The following is a 12,874-nucleotide window of genomic DNA, read 5'->3' as shown; positions in this document are numbered from 1 at the left end:
GTTTACAAGAGCAATGTTGTGCTCCTGCTCAGAATTCAGTACCTAAATTACCTTGACCAACTCTGCTGAAACACATCCATTTTTGAGTCAGGACTGAATTTTAAATATTACGCGTTGATGAATAGTGGTTATCTCTGGGGTAGAAGCTGAGATCAGAGGATTTTCACACTTTAACTATCTACACACTGTTTTAATTATTTATACTAAGCAGGCACTACTTTTGTCATTAGAAGTCGATATGGATTTTTAAATGAGGGAGTATTTACGATTGCCTTATGGAGTGTACCCACGTCATATTGAAACCACTCGTGCTCTTCTCTCTTCTTTTGTATATATTTTTTCACCTGTCAACAAGTATCTGAGTAGCCATGGTGCCCAAGTGTGTCTCTCTAACTATGATCTAGTAGTCTAGCCAACTCAAACCCTAGACTATGAAATTTCTCTCTTCCTATCAATGTCAGAAAGCAGCTCACTTTAATTTGATTTCTCTCTTAAGGTCCATTAAAACCCGTAAGTTATGACTTGAGGTTTTCTCTCCCCTACGAGGGAGAACTCATACAGCACATTTCAGGAATGTTTCCTGGAGCTAGGGTCTCCCACTTTGTTTCCTCCCAAATACAGCTGTGTTGCATGCTCTAGAGGGGACGGCTGGGTTAACAAGTAGGGCCAGATGACTGCAGATTAGAAAACGATGCCTAATTCTAGGCCATTACCAAGGGCAGCACTCTGCATGTGGAGCACACACTTCAGGCCCCGGAAAGCGTCACTGCACGTGGCTCTGTTTTTTGCCCCCGTGCCTAGTCTAAGGTCAAAATGCTGGATCATAAATCTTTGGGGGAAAAAATGCCATTGGCAGCACAAGTTTTCAGGAATCATGGAGGCAGTGTGCTCATCAGCACCAAAGGACCCCTCCTGCGGGTGGAGGGCCCCGGGCAGCTCTGGCTGTGGCCGAGGCACCTCTTCAGCATTGGGAGAGCCAGTACATAAAGACCTCACCGCTCTCAGCACTGCCCTGGGCCTCAAGAGGCGTCATATGGTCCAGCTGTCAGCAGTGCTGACACTTGCACTTGCTAGTCCCTTGCACCCTCTGTGACTCAGTTTCCACTTCTGTCCGATCGGTGGGAGGAGCAGCTTTTCCGGCCTGCCCTATAGACAGATGATATCAGAGAGAGTGCTTCGTGCACAATAAAGCATAACATCAGTGAAGTACTGGGTCATGCACAATTGTCCGTTTCACAACATGGAGGGGCATCTTGAGCACAGTGAGGTTAAGTGGCCTGCCCCAGGTCACAAGCCCGGGAGAAGCCCTGATGACAGCAAAGGGTGAGGGTGAAGACGGTGCCCGCCCCACCCCCGCTCCCCGCCCTGGTACAGGAAGTGGGAGGGGAAAGGCTGCACCCCCTCTCCTGTCTGGGTAGGCTGCTTCCAAGAGTCTCTGGTTTCCAACCTGAAGGAGTTAAGAGTCAATTACTGAAGTCCAGGAGCTAATTTTCAGCTTTTAAAAGGCCAACCAATTATTGTCAATACACTGCCCGTGCCCAGCATCCTGTGTCATTATTTGGGGTTGAAATGATATCACCCCAGAGTGGTTGTGCTGGTTGGTTAGTTCAGGGGTCCTCAACCCTGGCTAGACGTTCATCACCTGGGGAGCTGTTCACATGGTCCATGCCCAGGCTCTGCTCTGAGCCCATTAAACTGAAATCTTGGGGGGTGTTTATACTTTTTAAATCTCCCAGGTGATTCTCGCGTATAAGCAAGGTTGAAGACCCCAGGGGTGGCTGGTGGTGATCAGAAACTCAGGGGCAGCAATAGTGGGCCTTGATTAATTACACAGCAACCCTACTGAGGCACTCAGTTGAAATGAATCCCACCACAGGTGGATTACTACGGCTGGTGCTTACTGTGCACCTACTATATGCCAAATCTAAATGTCTACACATTTGAGCTCACTTAATTCCCACAGGACCTACAGGCTTCCTCTGTTTTACAGATGAGAAAAACAGGCAGAGATCAGCGGCAACTTGCTCGTGTCATGGCTAAAATGTGGTGCAGACAGGATCTTAATCTCTGCCTTCTACTGCTTCTTGGTACAGAGCCATAAAACATGGGCCACTTTCGACTCAGTTTTGAATTAAAAAATCAAAGACGGTTGGGGACTGGTGAACAGTTTCTAATCCAAATGCCTGCAGAGACCCGGAGGTAAGACACCTGAGGGAGGTGGACAGGTGTATATGCATATGGGGACACAGTGGCTGAGCGCTAGGAACGGTGGCAGACTGATGAGCACGTGCCTGGGGAAGGCAGACAGCCGCCACCGACAACAGCACACTGCTGCCATGTGGGGAGGTGGGCCCAGCGCTGCTGGCTCTGCCAAGTTTTCAAAAGAGGCTGAAAATTGGATTTCTATGAAAAACCTGCAAATTTCCAAAACGTTGTCTCAAGCTTCAAAGCATGCTGTGTGGGGCAAAACACATCAGTGTGGCACCAGCTTCTGAACTCTAACACGATCTCTCCCCTCTTTGCCTACCTATCTCTCTCTCCCTCTCCCTCTCCCTCTCCCTCTCTCTCTCTCTCTCTCTCTTTCACACACACACCCCTCTCAATCCTTCACTTCAGATTTATTTAATGTCTTCTCTCGATTGGATCTCTATGATTAGAAACAGCAGACCCTGCCTTTCCTGCTTTCTAGGCAAAATTGGAATTGCTTACGTAACATATGGAGACCCTAATATAAATTTCCCCTAGGTTATTTTAATCAGCAGACTGCCTGTTGAATAAATGAATAAATAAACATTTATTAAACACTTATTCTCTCATTTGAGCTCACTGTAAGTCTCTGAAGGAAGATTTACTGTCCTCACTTTATAGTAAAATCTACTCATAATTACTATGATTACTACATAACTTAGATATAATTCAGGTCAAATCATATAAACAGAGGAACTCATTCCTATAGTAAAAAGCCTTATATTGTAGGTCTATGAAACCAGTATTAGTCAGCTCCACAATAATAGCCTTGTAAAAGAATTTTGCCATATCCTATTACTATTACTCATGACTCTAATGAGATCTATGGAAAATTAAAATTAACACACACACACACACACAAAGAAAACACCAAAAAGTTCTGGGTCAGAAAGGCCTTCCCTCTAATCACAACATAAGCAAACTGAAATGCATTTCAAAGCCTTAATAATAGGTGATCTCTATTGAGCTCGTTCTATGCAGCATGCACTAATTAGGCATGATTTCTGTATATGTATAATATTTACATTTATAAATGGATTCAATGAATCCTTATAACAACTGTATGCGGTAGGAACTACTGCCACTGAAGATGAAGAAATGGAAGACAGGGGAGATAGGTAATGTGACCAGCAAGACACAGCTAGACAGTGGCTGAGCTGGGATGTGGACAGCTTGGGCCCACAGTCTGTACACTTGACCGCTACCCCATGAACTTCAAAGGTGGCTGAGCTCTCCATTTGCGCAGAAGTCCGCCTACTGTAGACAGGAGGCAAAGCTTCGCCCTCTCACTGCGAAACAACAACAAAGCTTTCTAAACGACACCCCTAGACAACCTAAGACACCAGCAGTGTACCACCAGACAAGACCTAGCACCCAGTGGCTCGTTTCAAAAGCTCAAATCAGCGCCGTGAGGCTGGTCAACCGTGGAGATCATTTTCACCTGGCCTTCTCCAGGCCCCTTTGAAGGCCGGCTTCTACACAGCACTCAGAACAATTCACCCCGAGGTCCCCATCTTTCTCCCACCTCTTGTCTTTTCTCCTTGGCACTTTGTATCTAACGAGGTGGTCTAACCACTTTTCTGGCCCATGCAGAAATTATCAGAGAGAAAAGTTATTTTAGCGGCGATGTCTCTAGGCTGCGGGCTCCGAGAAGGTTCATATATTTATTGCTTGCTGGGAGTTCAAACTTGGCTGAATTTAGATTTTCTTAAAAACAGAAGCAGAGGGTAGCTAAGCCGTGGTCACTTCCTAACTCTGGAGGAGCAGAGTCGTAGCGGCTGTTTGTTGGTAGGAAGGGAATGGAAACAATCCCCTTTGTAGGCACACCGAATCGGCTGCATTGAACAGGACCCCAGGTCACTCTGGGAAAAGCACAGTTGCTAAAGGCCACATTCTGACCTCAGACCGTGGGCGCCTATCACTGCATATTTTATAAAATTGGCTACAGTGCAGCCTCTGTGTGTGGATGCACAGTGAAGCTGACTTTTATATAAGAAGAGCAATAGGCACCCAGCAGTTCCACATGAGTAACGAGCCACAGTCTGATTTTAATTTCTCAAGCTATCTTGTCACCACAGCAGTTCTAGCCCAGGTGAGTCCATGGGGAGTGGTGAAGTCTTCTGAGAATCCCCTGCTCCAGCACCTACTCAGACACTAATCCCCGATAGCATCAAAATATATAATTTACATATAGAGGACAGAAATACAAAACTTGCTCTCAAAGAGGAGGGAGAACGCAGCCAGAAACTTCAGCCCATCAAGTACTCTTAGCTATTTCTAAAGTCTGTGTTTCGCACATTATTTTCTTATACGATATGACAGCAGACATTTCGGCTACCATGAACCATGCAGTGTTCTGTACACTTAACCTTAGATGGTAGGAATGACTGAGCTACTCCGAACAGAGCAGGAGACAGAGAAGAGTACATCAGAAAGAGCAAACAACATCATCATTTACAATCTATCCCTCTAAAACAATAGCTCTAGGAGTAGCTTGACTAAGCCAAAACAGCGATGAAATCTGGTGACAGAAACTCACGTCTTACCATAACCAGGCCTCCTTTGAATGTCTTTCCAATCACATGAACCCAAATCTTTTATTTCACCAAATGCCCTTAGTCTTATAAAACCTAGGCTAGAAATCCTTTAATGCACCCAGAAGTCCTATTTTGTAGGTCACACTCTCATTATCTTTTTCAGCAATCAACCTGATTAAATTATAGAAAATTACTAATCCATCACTCAGAATGAGGAGCCCAGCTCCAGCTTGTTCTGTTTGTTTTTCCTCCTTCTATTCTAATATTCCAGTAGATCCTTATAAATGAAGAGCAGAGGTGGGCAGGGCATCCTGAAACAAGGAGGCCGAGAGGACATACATTAACCTGGACTTGGGGGAGGGTGTCCTTGGACTTCCACAAAGGGTGTTCACAGAAGCCAAGCGAGCTCCACACAGGGCAGGCGTGTGGGTTCCACCACCACTTCCCTCATACCCTGGGCGACGGCCCTAATGTAGATGTGCCTCCCTCCCCCACCAAGTCACACTTCATCCTCAGTGTGACCGTACAAAGTGCAGCCTTTGAGTAAGTCGAAGGGCAGTGCCCTGGTGAATAGGATTAGTGTCCTCATAAACGAGGCCCAAGGGAGGCCCCAGGAAGAAGGCACTGCCATTAAAACAGAGAAGAGCCCGTACCAGGTGCTGAATCTGCTGCTACCTTGATCTTGAACTTCCCACCCACCAGAATTGTAATAAGTTTGTAGCATTTATAAACTACCCAGTCTTAGGATAGTTTCTAGTAGAGGCCAAACAAAGACACCTTGTCATTTTTGAGTCCAGACATAACACTTTGCATATAAATGACCACAGAGAGTGAAACTGGCTGAGAGGTTTTTCTCTTCTGTGACATTAACTCATCCAGACAAAATCCGAATCCAAGCTCCTGGGATTATTCAAACAACTAGTTTACCAACCCAGCCAGGCACCATGTATTTCTTTTTTTTTTTTTTTTTCTGTTTTCTTTTTGTAAATATTTATTTATTTAGTTGAAAGGCAGAGTTAGAGAGAGGGGGAGAAAGAGGTCTTCCATCCGCTGGTTCACTCCCCAAATGGCCACAACAGCTGGAGCTGGGCCAAGGAGCCAGGAGTTTCCTCCAGGTCTCCGTGGGTGCAGGGGCCCATTCTCCACTGCTTTCCCAAGCACATTAACAAGGAGCTGGATCAGAAGTGGAACAGCCAGGACTTGAACCAGCACCCATATGGGATGCCAGTGTCACAGGTGGTGGCTTTACCTGCTGTGCCACAATGCCGGCCCCAACACCATGTATATCTACTCTGAACTGTCCTACCAGAACATGCTGATATTGACAGGAAGTCTTGGATTTTAAACCAACTTTTGTCCACAAGAGAAACCAGCCTGGTCACTCCACCCCCACACACTCTCCCTTAGGCGTGTCCACACTTTGGTCCACCTCATTTCCCAAGCCTCCCAAGACAGAGATTTTCTGCGCCTCCCTTGGAACTTTCCTAATAGAGGCCGCTCAAAGTCTCTAAAATCTCAAATGCACAGCAAGCTCTAACACTAGCCAAAAGCTGTCCAATTTATACTTCTCCAACATGATTTATTAACACTTTGTGTAGACAGACGTGTCATCTCACACCAGCTGTGTCATCCCCAGAGTGAGATGGCAGCACACAGATAGATTAAAAATCAATTTTTTTTATTAGAAACTATTTGGAAGCATTAGCAGGAATGTGATTTTGAGCCACCTTCCTGATTTTAACAGGAAAGCCCGGCGATAGCTTACTTGCCGTCTTAGGAATATGTAGAGGTTCTTTTCAGAGAACAGCGAGGCATTATTACCTGGCATCAACCTACACTGCTTCTTGTAGCTCAGAATCATTAGCCCGGGCTGACAGGATCAGGGAAATATTTTGCTACTTCAGACTGCAATTTCTTCCCGTGCATTTCCTGCCACAGTTAGTCAGGAGGCATTGCCTGGTCACTGGGCAAATTAGTAAGACTGAATAGGGAGACGGAGCTACATCTTCCACCATCTTTTATCAGCCATACAAAGATTCAGAAAACGATCAAAATACGGGACCCTGTTGCTGTTCAGTCATTTTGCTTCTCAATTTTACTAGAAAGCAAGACAGAGTTTTTGTTGTTGTTGTTAAAGTTTTGTTACCGAAGCTACACAATCACTGACTTGTGGCTGTGACCCACAACCGGGGAAACAATGAAAATACTGCAACAGTAAAACCACTTTCATGAACTTTTCCTTTGTGCTCCTCCTTGGGTCCAGGCACTGGACAAACTTCCAGGGATAAATAAAATAGGCTCTAAACTCACACATGTGTGCTAAGATGAAGCTAATGAAGAAATCTTGAAAGTGCTGATCAGCAGTGATGAAAGGATTTGCAGATGCACCTTCAGTGTGAGACCCCAAAGGTACCCAGGCCTGGGCCCGGCAGACTGTCAAAGTATCAGTTTCCCTCTCTTCCTCTTTCTCAGGCTAACACTTGAGTTAGGCAGCTGGGGGCTCACCTAACATAAGCATGTGGTATAGCCTAAAGGATCTCTGGATTTATATATATATATATATATATGATATGGGACTTTGTTTATGGAAAGAACTTTTATAAAGCAGTCAACAGCAGTACAGTCATAGTTAAACCCCCCAAAATAATGATTATTGCTCCAGGACGAGAAACAGAGGCTTTCTTTTGAGTAACAATTTTTAAGTCACCCCTCAAAGGTATGTATCCCACTCTCTGCTGTGAGTTCAGCACCCTTTGCTAAGGGTTATCTCCAAAAGTTAATCAGAACTTCCTTGATTTACAGGCAGTGGGATCATAATCCAACCCTATAGGGCAGGCCAATTTTTTTTTCTATAAATGTATGAGGCCCACCTAACAAACACAAAACCAAACACATGCAAACCTGCACAAGCACACACATGCACACACACCCACCCCCACACAGCTCTCTCTCGCACAGACACATACACACACAGGCATTCAGAAGCCAGAAGGAAATGACTGTGTAGAATTTTAAATCAGAAACCCAAAGCTTAGGTTAGTAGTGTCAGGTTAAAGGCTCACCCATCTCCAAAGCTAATTCGCTTCTGAACACTCCCACGGGTGTCTCGGCGAACAGAGGGAGCTAGGAAACCTTAGCAGGCCGGAGCCTAGCCTGGGGAATTGCTGGCACTCTGTGCCAGGGGCCGAGGCTCACCCCAGACTTGGTATCAGATAATACCAAGGGCTAGTCTGGATTTCCAGGACTAATCCACTCGAGGGTGGAACTTCCAGGTTCCCTGGAGTCTGTGCTGTCTGGTGGGAGGGCTGTGGGTTTTGTCCATCCAGGCTGTGCCTGGCCAGTATTACACTTAATAATACAGAGATGAACTCAAACACACGGAAAAGAGTCTCTCAGTAGCGACCCTGTAGGCTTTAGAACTGTTTAGTCATGCGGCTGGCGGAACCAGAGGCAAGGAGAGACCAAAGAGGAAATGAAAAGCATTCCAAATTTTCTATACATTCAGTTTGCACTCGTTTTCTTTTGCATTCTAATTTGCACTGTGCAGGTTCTATGGATTCTTAAAAACAATACCAATAATAGCTGTTAACCACTCTAGAATTTACTCAGTAGGGCGCAACACTCCAACCTATTACACCCATCACTCCTTTCTTTTAGGGTCAACTTCTAGCTCTGTCTCTCTAACTTGTTAAAACCCCAGCATGCCTTCTATCAGGCAACTTTAATCCCTAGACTTCCTACATTTTAATACAAAACAAATCCATCCTCCATATATAAACAAACAAGCAAACCGCTAAGCATTAGAACTGGGATTCAGGACCACAATTAAGCATATTAGACATGAAATACAAATTAAGACACTAATTCCTGTCCTCCACCCCCCCCCCCCCGCCACTCCTCTCCTCCCCGTCAATATTTATGACATCGACAGCACTTGCCAGTTTTTTCAAGACTCACTGGGCACTTAGCAAGCCCTGGGTTACTGTGACTGAATTGCAAAATACACCATTTGCCCAGAAATTGCTCTTAGTCCAAATGCAAATTGCTTACAAAACATGTGTAAACCATGCTTGGAGCAGGCGGCACACATCCACAAAAATCCATTCAATGCAAAGGTAAGTGGAAAAGCTTCGCAAATTAAGGCTGGAGGGACATTTACAGTGTTTCCAGAGGTAATTGCTTCTTACTTCGGTAAAAAGTGGCTTTATGTGACTGGAAGAGGGAGGGGATTTTTTTTTTTTTTTTTTGAGTGGATAACAGTATTCAATTAGAGAACAGGGTGGGAGAGCCCACTCTCAAAATATAACTTAATCACCAGGCACCAAGGCGCAGGAGAGGCCCACCGAGCACTCGAGCTAAAATGGAGCCTGAATTTCCTCTCAGACAGAGGGTAGTCGCAGGAGGTCAGGGTCAAGGTCACCAGCAGGGCAGGCTGCAGCTGCCCGGCTGCGCTCCACACAACGGGACGGAAGGCGTTCCATCTCCGTCACAGCCCAAACAGATAAATCCCTTCTCCTCTCCCACCCTCCCTCTCACCCCGTCAGTATTTTTTTTTTTAAGGCAGGGGGAGAGAAGGGAAAAATGACCAAATAACCTCACCGCCCTGGTTTTCGCACACAAGCTCACCAGCTCCCAAAGTTGCCATCTAAGGGCAAGTTCGCAGGGAACACTGAAGCCCATTTTGTCCGAGCAGGGCAGGCCTCCCCCGACCCCCCGCCCCCACCCCCGCAAGGCTTCCCGCCGCCTCCTCCTCGGCCTCCCCCGCACGCCCCCGGCTGGGGCCCGGGAGCGCGGCGGGCCGGCCATGTGCACGCACACACTCCGCCACCAAGTGCGGCGAGTCGCCCGGCCCCCGGTCGGCCGCCGGCTCCCTCACCGCACGGCACTTCCCCACGCACGCCGCCGCCTGCCAGGGATTTCATGTGCATATAGATTACATATGTGATATTATCCTCAGAACCTCTAGCGGGCAGGCGAAGAAAGGGCTGCACAGGGGCTTTTTTTTTTTTTTTTAAAGGAAGGGGAAAAAAAGCACAACCCCAGCCCTGCGCGTCGACTCCTGCGTACCGGGAAAGGGAAAGAAAAAGAGGAATGTTTGCGGAGCTAGCTGACTGCCTGCAAGTGCCCTTGCTCGCCACTTCGGCCGCGGCCCCGGGGCGACACGGAGCCGCGGGGGCGCCCGGCCCCGGCAGCCCCGCGCCCCCCTCGCCGCCCCGGCGGTCCCCCGGGCCGGGCCCCGCCGCGGCGATTCCGTGAGGGGGAGATCGATCGCGCTGCCTGTCTGCAGCGGAAACGCACACGCTCGCGCGCTGCCCGAGCCCGAGACACCATAACCTTAACCCTTCCCCCACCCTCCGTGAACTTCAGGTGACCGACCACGTCGGCCTGACACCCGGGCGGGCGGGCGCTCCGGCTCCGCTCCCCCAACCCCCCAGCCCGGGTTTTTGCAGGATCGGCTCCCGGCAGCGCCAAACCGCCGGCAGAGAGGGGAGCGGCGCGGGGGGGGGGGGGAGCGAGAGGAGAAATTGACCCTCCGTCTCCCCCGACCCCTCCCTCCGGCGCCTCCCGCGTCCCCTCCTCCCGTCACCCCGCCCCACGCCTTCTCCCCTGCCCCCTCTTCCCTGCATTCAAGGAGCCGGGCGGCCCCGGGGGATATTTTTAGTTGCTTCTTTCTCCTGCACTTTTAGCTTTAGCAGCATCTCGGAACACTCAAAGCGGAGAAAGATTGGGGGGGGGGGGGGAGCTGGAGAGGGAGTGGGGGAAAAGTTAAGAGTCTCGCAAAGAAAAGCCGGAGGGCGGGCGCTGAGGGACCGGGGGCGCGGGTGGAGGAGGGGACGGGGACCGGGCCGTGCCGCCGGGTGTGTGTCTCCAGTTGGTGTGTGTGGCTGCCGCCCGGGAGGGCTGTGATGCACTTTAGTCCTGGACTCTGCTCAGGCTCGCCGGGGAGGGGGTTCTGAGAGCCCGAAGTCTCGCCCGGCTCCGTCTGCTCCCACTGACCCCGCATTTTATTGCGGCCAGGAGCCCTGCTCCTCCCTCCCCTCGCCTCTGCAGGGACCTCGCGCGCCGCGAGCCGCCCTGCCTCCTGCCTCCGCCTCGGCGCAGCTCCCGCACCCCACATCCGCCCGCCGCTGCCCGGCCTCGCCCCCCGCCCGGCCGCCCCGCAACACCCGCGCCCCCCCTCCACCTCAGCGCCCCGGCGCGCCCCCTCGCCCCGGCGCCGCGGGAGCAGCCCGCCCGGCGGCGCGTGTGTGCCCGTGTGTTTGTGTGCGGTGCCCCCACACCCTCCCCGGCCGCTCCCGCCTCGCCCGCCCCCGACTCCCCTCCTCCGCCGCCGCCTCCTCCACCTCCGCCTCCTCCTGCTCCAGCCGCCGCCGCCGCCGCTGCCGCCGGCGGCTCCGGGGCCGACCAACCCCGGCGCAACCTTTAGCCGGAGACGGACCTCTCCCTGGATCCCGAGCCCGGCGGGCGGCCGCGCGCCCTCGCCCCGGCACCCCCCAAACGCCATGTCACGGCCCCCGGCCCTCCGCGCGCCCCGACCCCCGCACCCTCGGGCACCGGGATCCACAAGGAATTTTTTTTTTTTTTAAAGATTCCAACCTCTCCCACCTCCTCCTCCACCCCCCCCCCATTAAAAAACCCCCGGCATCCACACTACTCCCCTCCTCCCTTCTCCCGCCCCCTCCCCCCAGCAACCCGGAGTGAGGAGGGGGAGGGGGAGGGGACGGGGAAAAAAAGCCCGATCTGAAGGGAAAAAAGAGGGGGGGTGAGAGAAAGAAAGAAAAAGAGAGAGAGAATAGAAAGGGCACGGGGCTGATCATCACCAACATGGCTGCCTCAGCATAGACCTAAACGAGGAGTAACCCGGGCTGTGTCTTTGTCAGTTTCACCTCTGTAACCCTAAACTAATGCAGAAAACAACGGAGGAGGCTGCGGAGGGGAAAGAGGAGAGGGAGGGCGAGAAAATGGCACGAGAGGAGGTGGAGAAGGGATGACTTACGTGAGGGAAGGCGCTTGGGCTGCTCCTGCTTCCTCCTGGGCATTTTCCCCCTTTTCTCACATTCTCCTCCTCGGTTAATGTGAGATCAAATAAACCCCCGTGGGGGCAGAGGCAGACACTGGCAGGAGCAGGGAGGTAGTTGGGGGGCGGGCGGGCGGGCAGGGGGAAACCCCTTCTCTCCGCTGTGGGCAATGGGTTGAAGCTGGTTTCCTGGAGCCAGAAGAGGGGTTTTCTTCTTTTCTTTCCTTTCTTTTTTTTTTTTTTTTTAAATTTTTGGTCGTGCACCTGGCTTGTCCGCGAGCGTAATATTCTTCAATGGAAACGGATCTAATAGGTGTGAGTGTGTGTGTGTCCTGTGCTCGCGTGTGTGATGGGAGGTATAAATAAATGAGTGCCGGTGCGGCGGTGTCTATGGCCGCGCTCTGTGTCTCCGAGCCCCTAACACTAATGTCGGGATCAAAGGGCAGCGGCGGCGGCAGCACAGCTCGCAGCTCGCTCTCTCGCTCGCTCGCTCTCTTTCTCGCTCTCTCTCCTCTCGCGCGCTCTCTCTCTCTGTCACACACACACTCACACACACACAGAAGCACAGACTGAGGGAAAGAGCGAGAGCTAGACACACACACGCGCGCGCACACACACACACACATACACACACACACAGCCAAGAGGAAGGTGCCCTAGGCTCCCAGGGCGGACTCAGCCTCAGATTTACAACCGCTCGGTCTGCAGAGACTGGGGGGCGCGCGCGCGGGGGTGGGATGGAGTTCTTCGCGTCTATCCCGCTAGTCGCCACATCTAGGGGGAAAAAAGTTTTTCCCACTCTTTCGACCACGATCGGCTCATTATTTTTCTGATTTCTGAAGAGGAGAGAGGTTTTGCTCTGAACTTTCTTTTGTTTATTCCACTGCGTTTTGTTCTGTATAAAAGGCTTCAAGGCTTTGGTCGCTCAGAGGAGGACTCCCTCACCCCCATCACCTGGACTCTGGGGGCTACACTCTCCCAAAACGTGCCCATAAAAATAATTTTTTAAAAAATAAAAAGACAGCATATGGTGCAGGCGATAAGGAGGTGGATGGTGTGAGTGGCTCGGTTT

At 50.5% G+C, this 12,874-nt stretch overlaps 1 protein-coding gene across 7 annotated transcripts in view; it reads right to left on the bottom strand.

Moving 5' to 3' along the window:
- The window catches only part of ZNF827 (zinc finger protein 827), a 189,356-nt gene extending 176,866 nt beyond the window's left edge, over window positions 1-12,490 (bottom strand). For all 7 annotated transcript variants that reach the window (XM_051820031.3, XM_051820032.3, XM_051820028.3 and 4 more), the window contains exon 1: window positions 11,782-12,490. In XM_051820031.3, the coding sequence (XP_051675991.1) occupies window positions 11,782-11,824 (43 nt within the window). In that variant the 5' untranslated portion in view covers window positions 11,825-12,490. The remainder of the gene's footprint in view (window positions 1-11,781) is intronic.
- Window positions 12,491-12,874: the final 384 nt, after the last annotated feature.

The sequence above is a fragment of the Oryctolagus cuniculus genome, chromosome 8 (genome assembly GCF_051225735.1).
Source record: "Oryctolagus cuniculus isolate XC-2025 breed Fujian yellow rabbit chromosome 8, ASM5122573v1, whole genome shotgun sequence".
NCBI classification, from domain to species: Eukaryota; Metazoa; Chordata; class Mammalia; order Lagomorpha; family Leporidae; genus Oryctolagus; species Oryctolagus cuniculus.
This window is presented reverse-complemented; position numbering and strand designations above follow the sequence as displayed.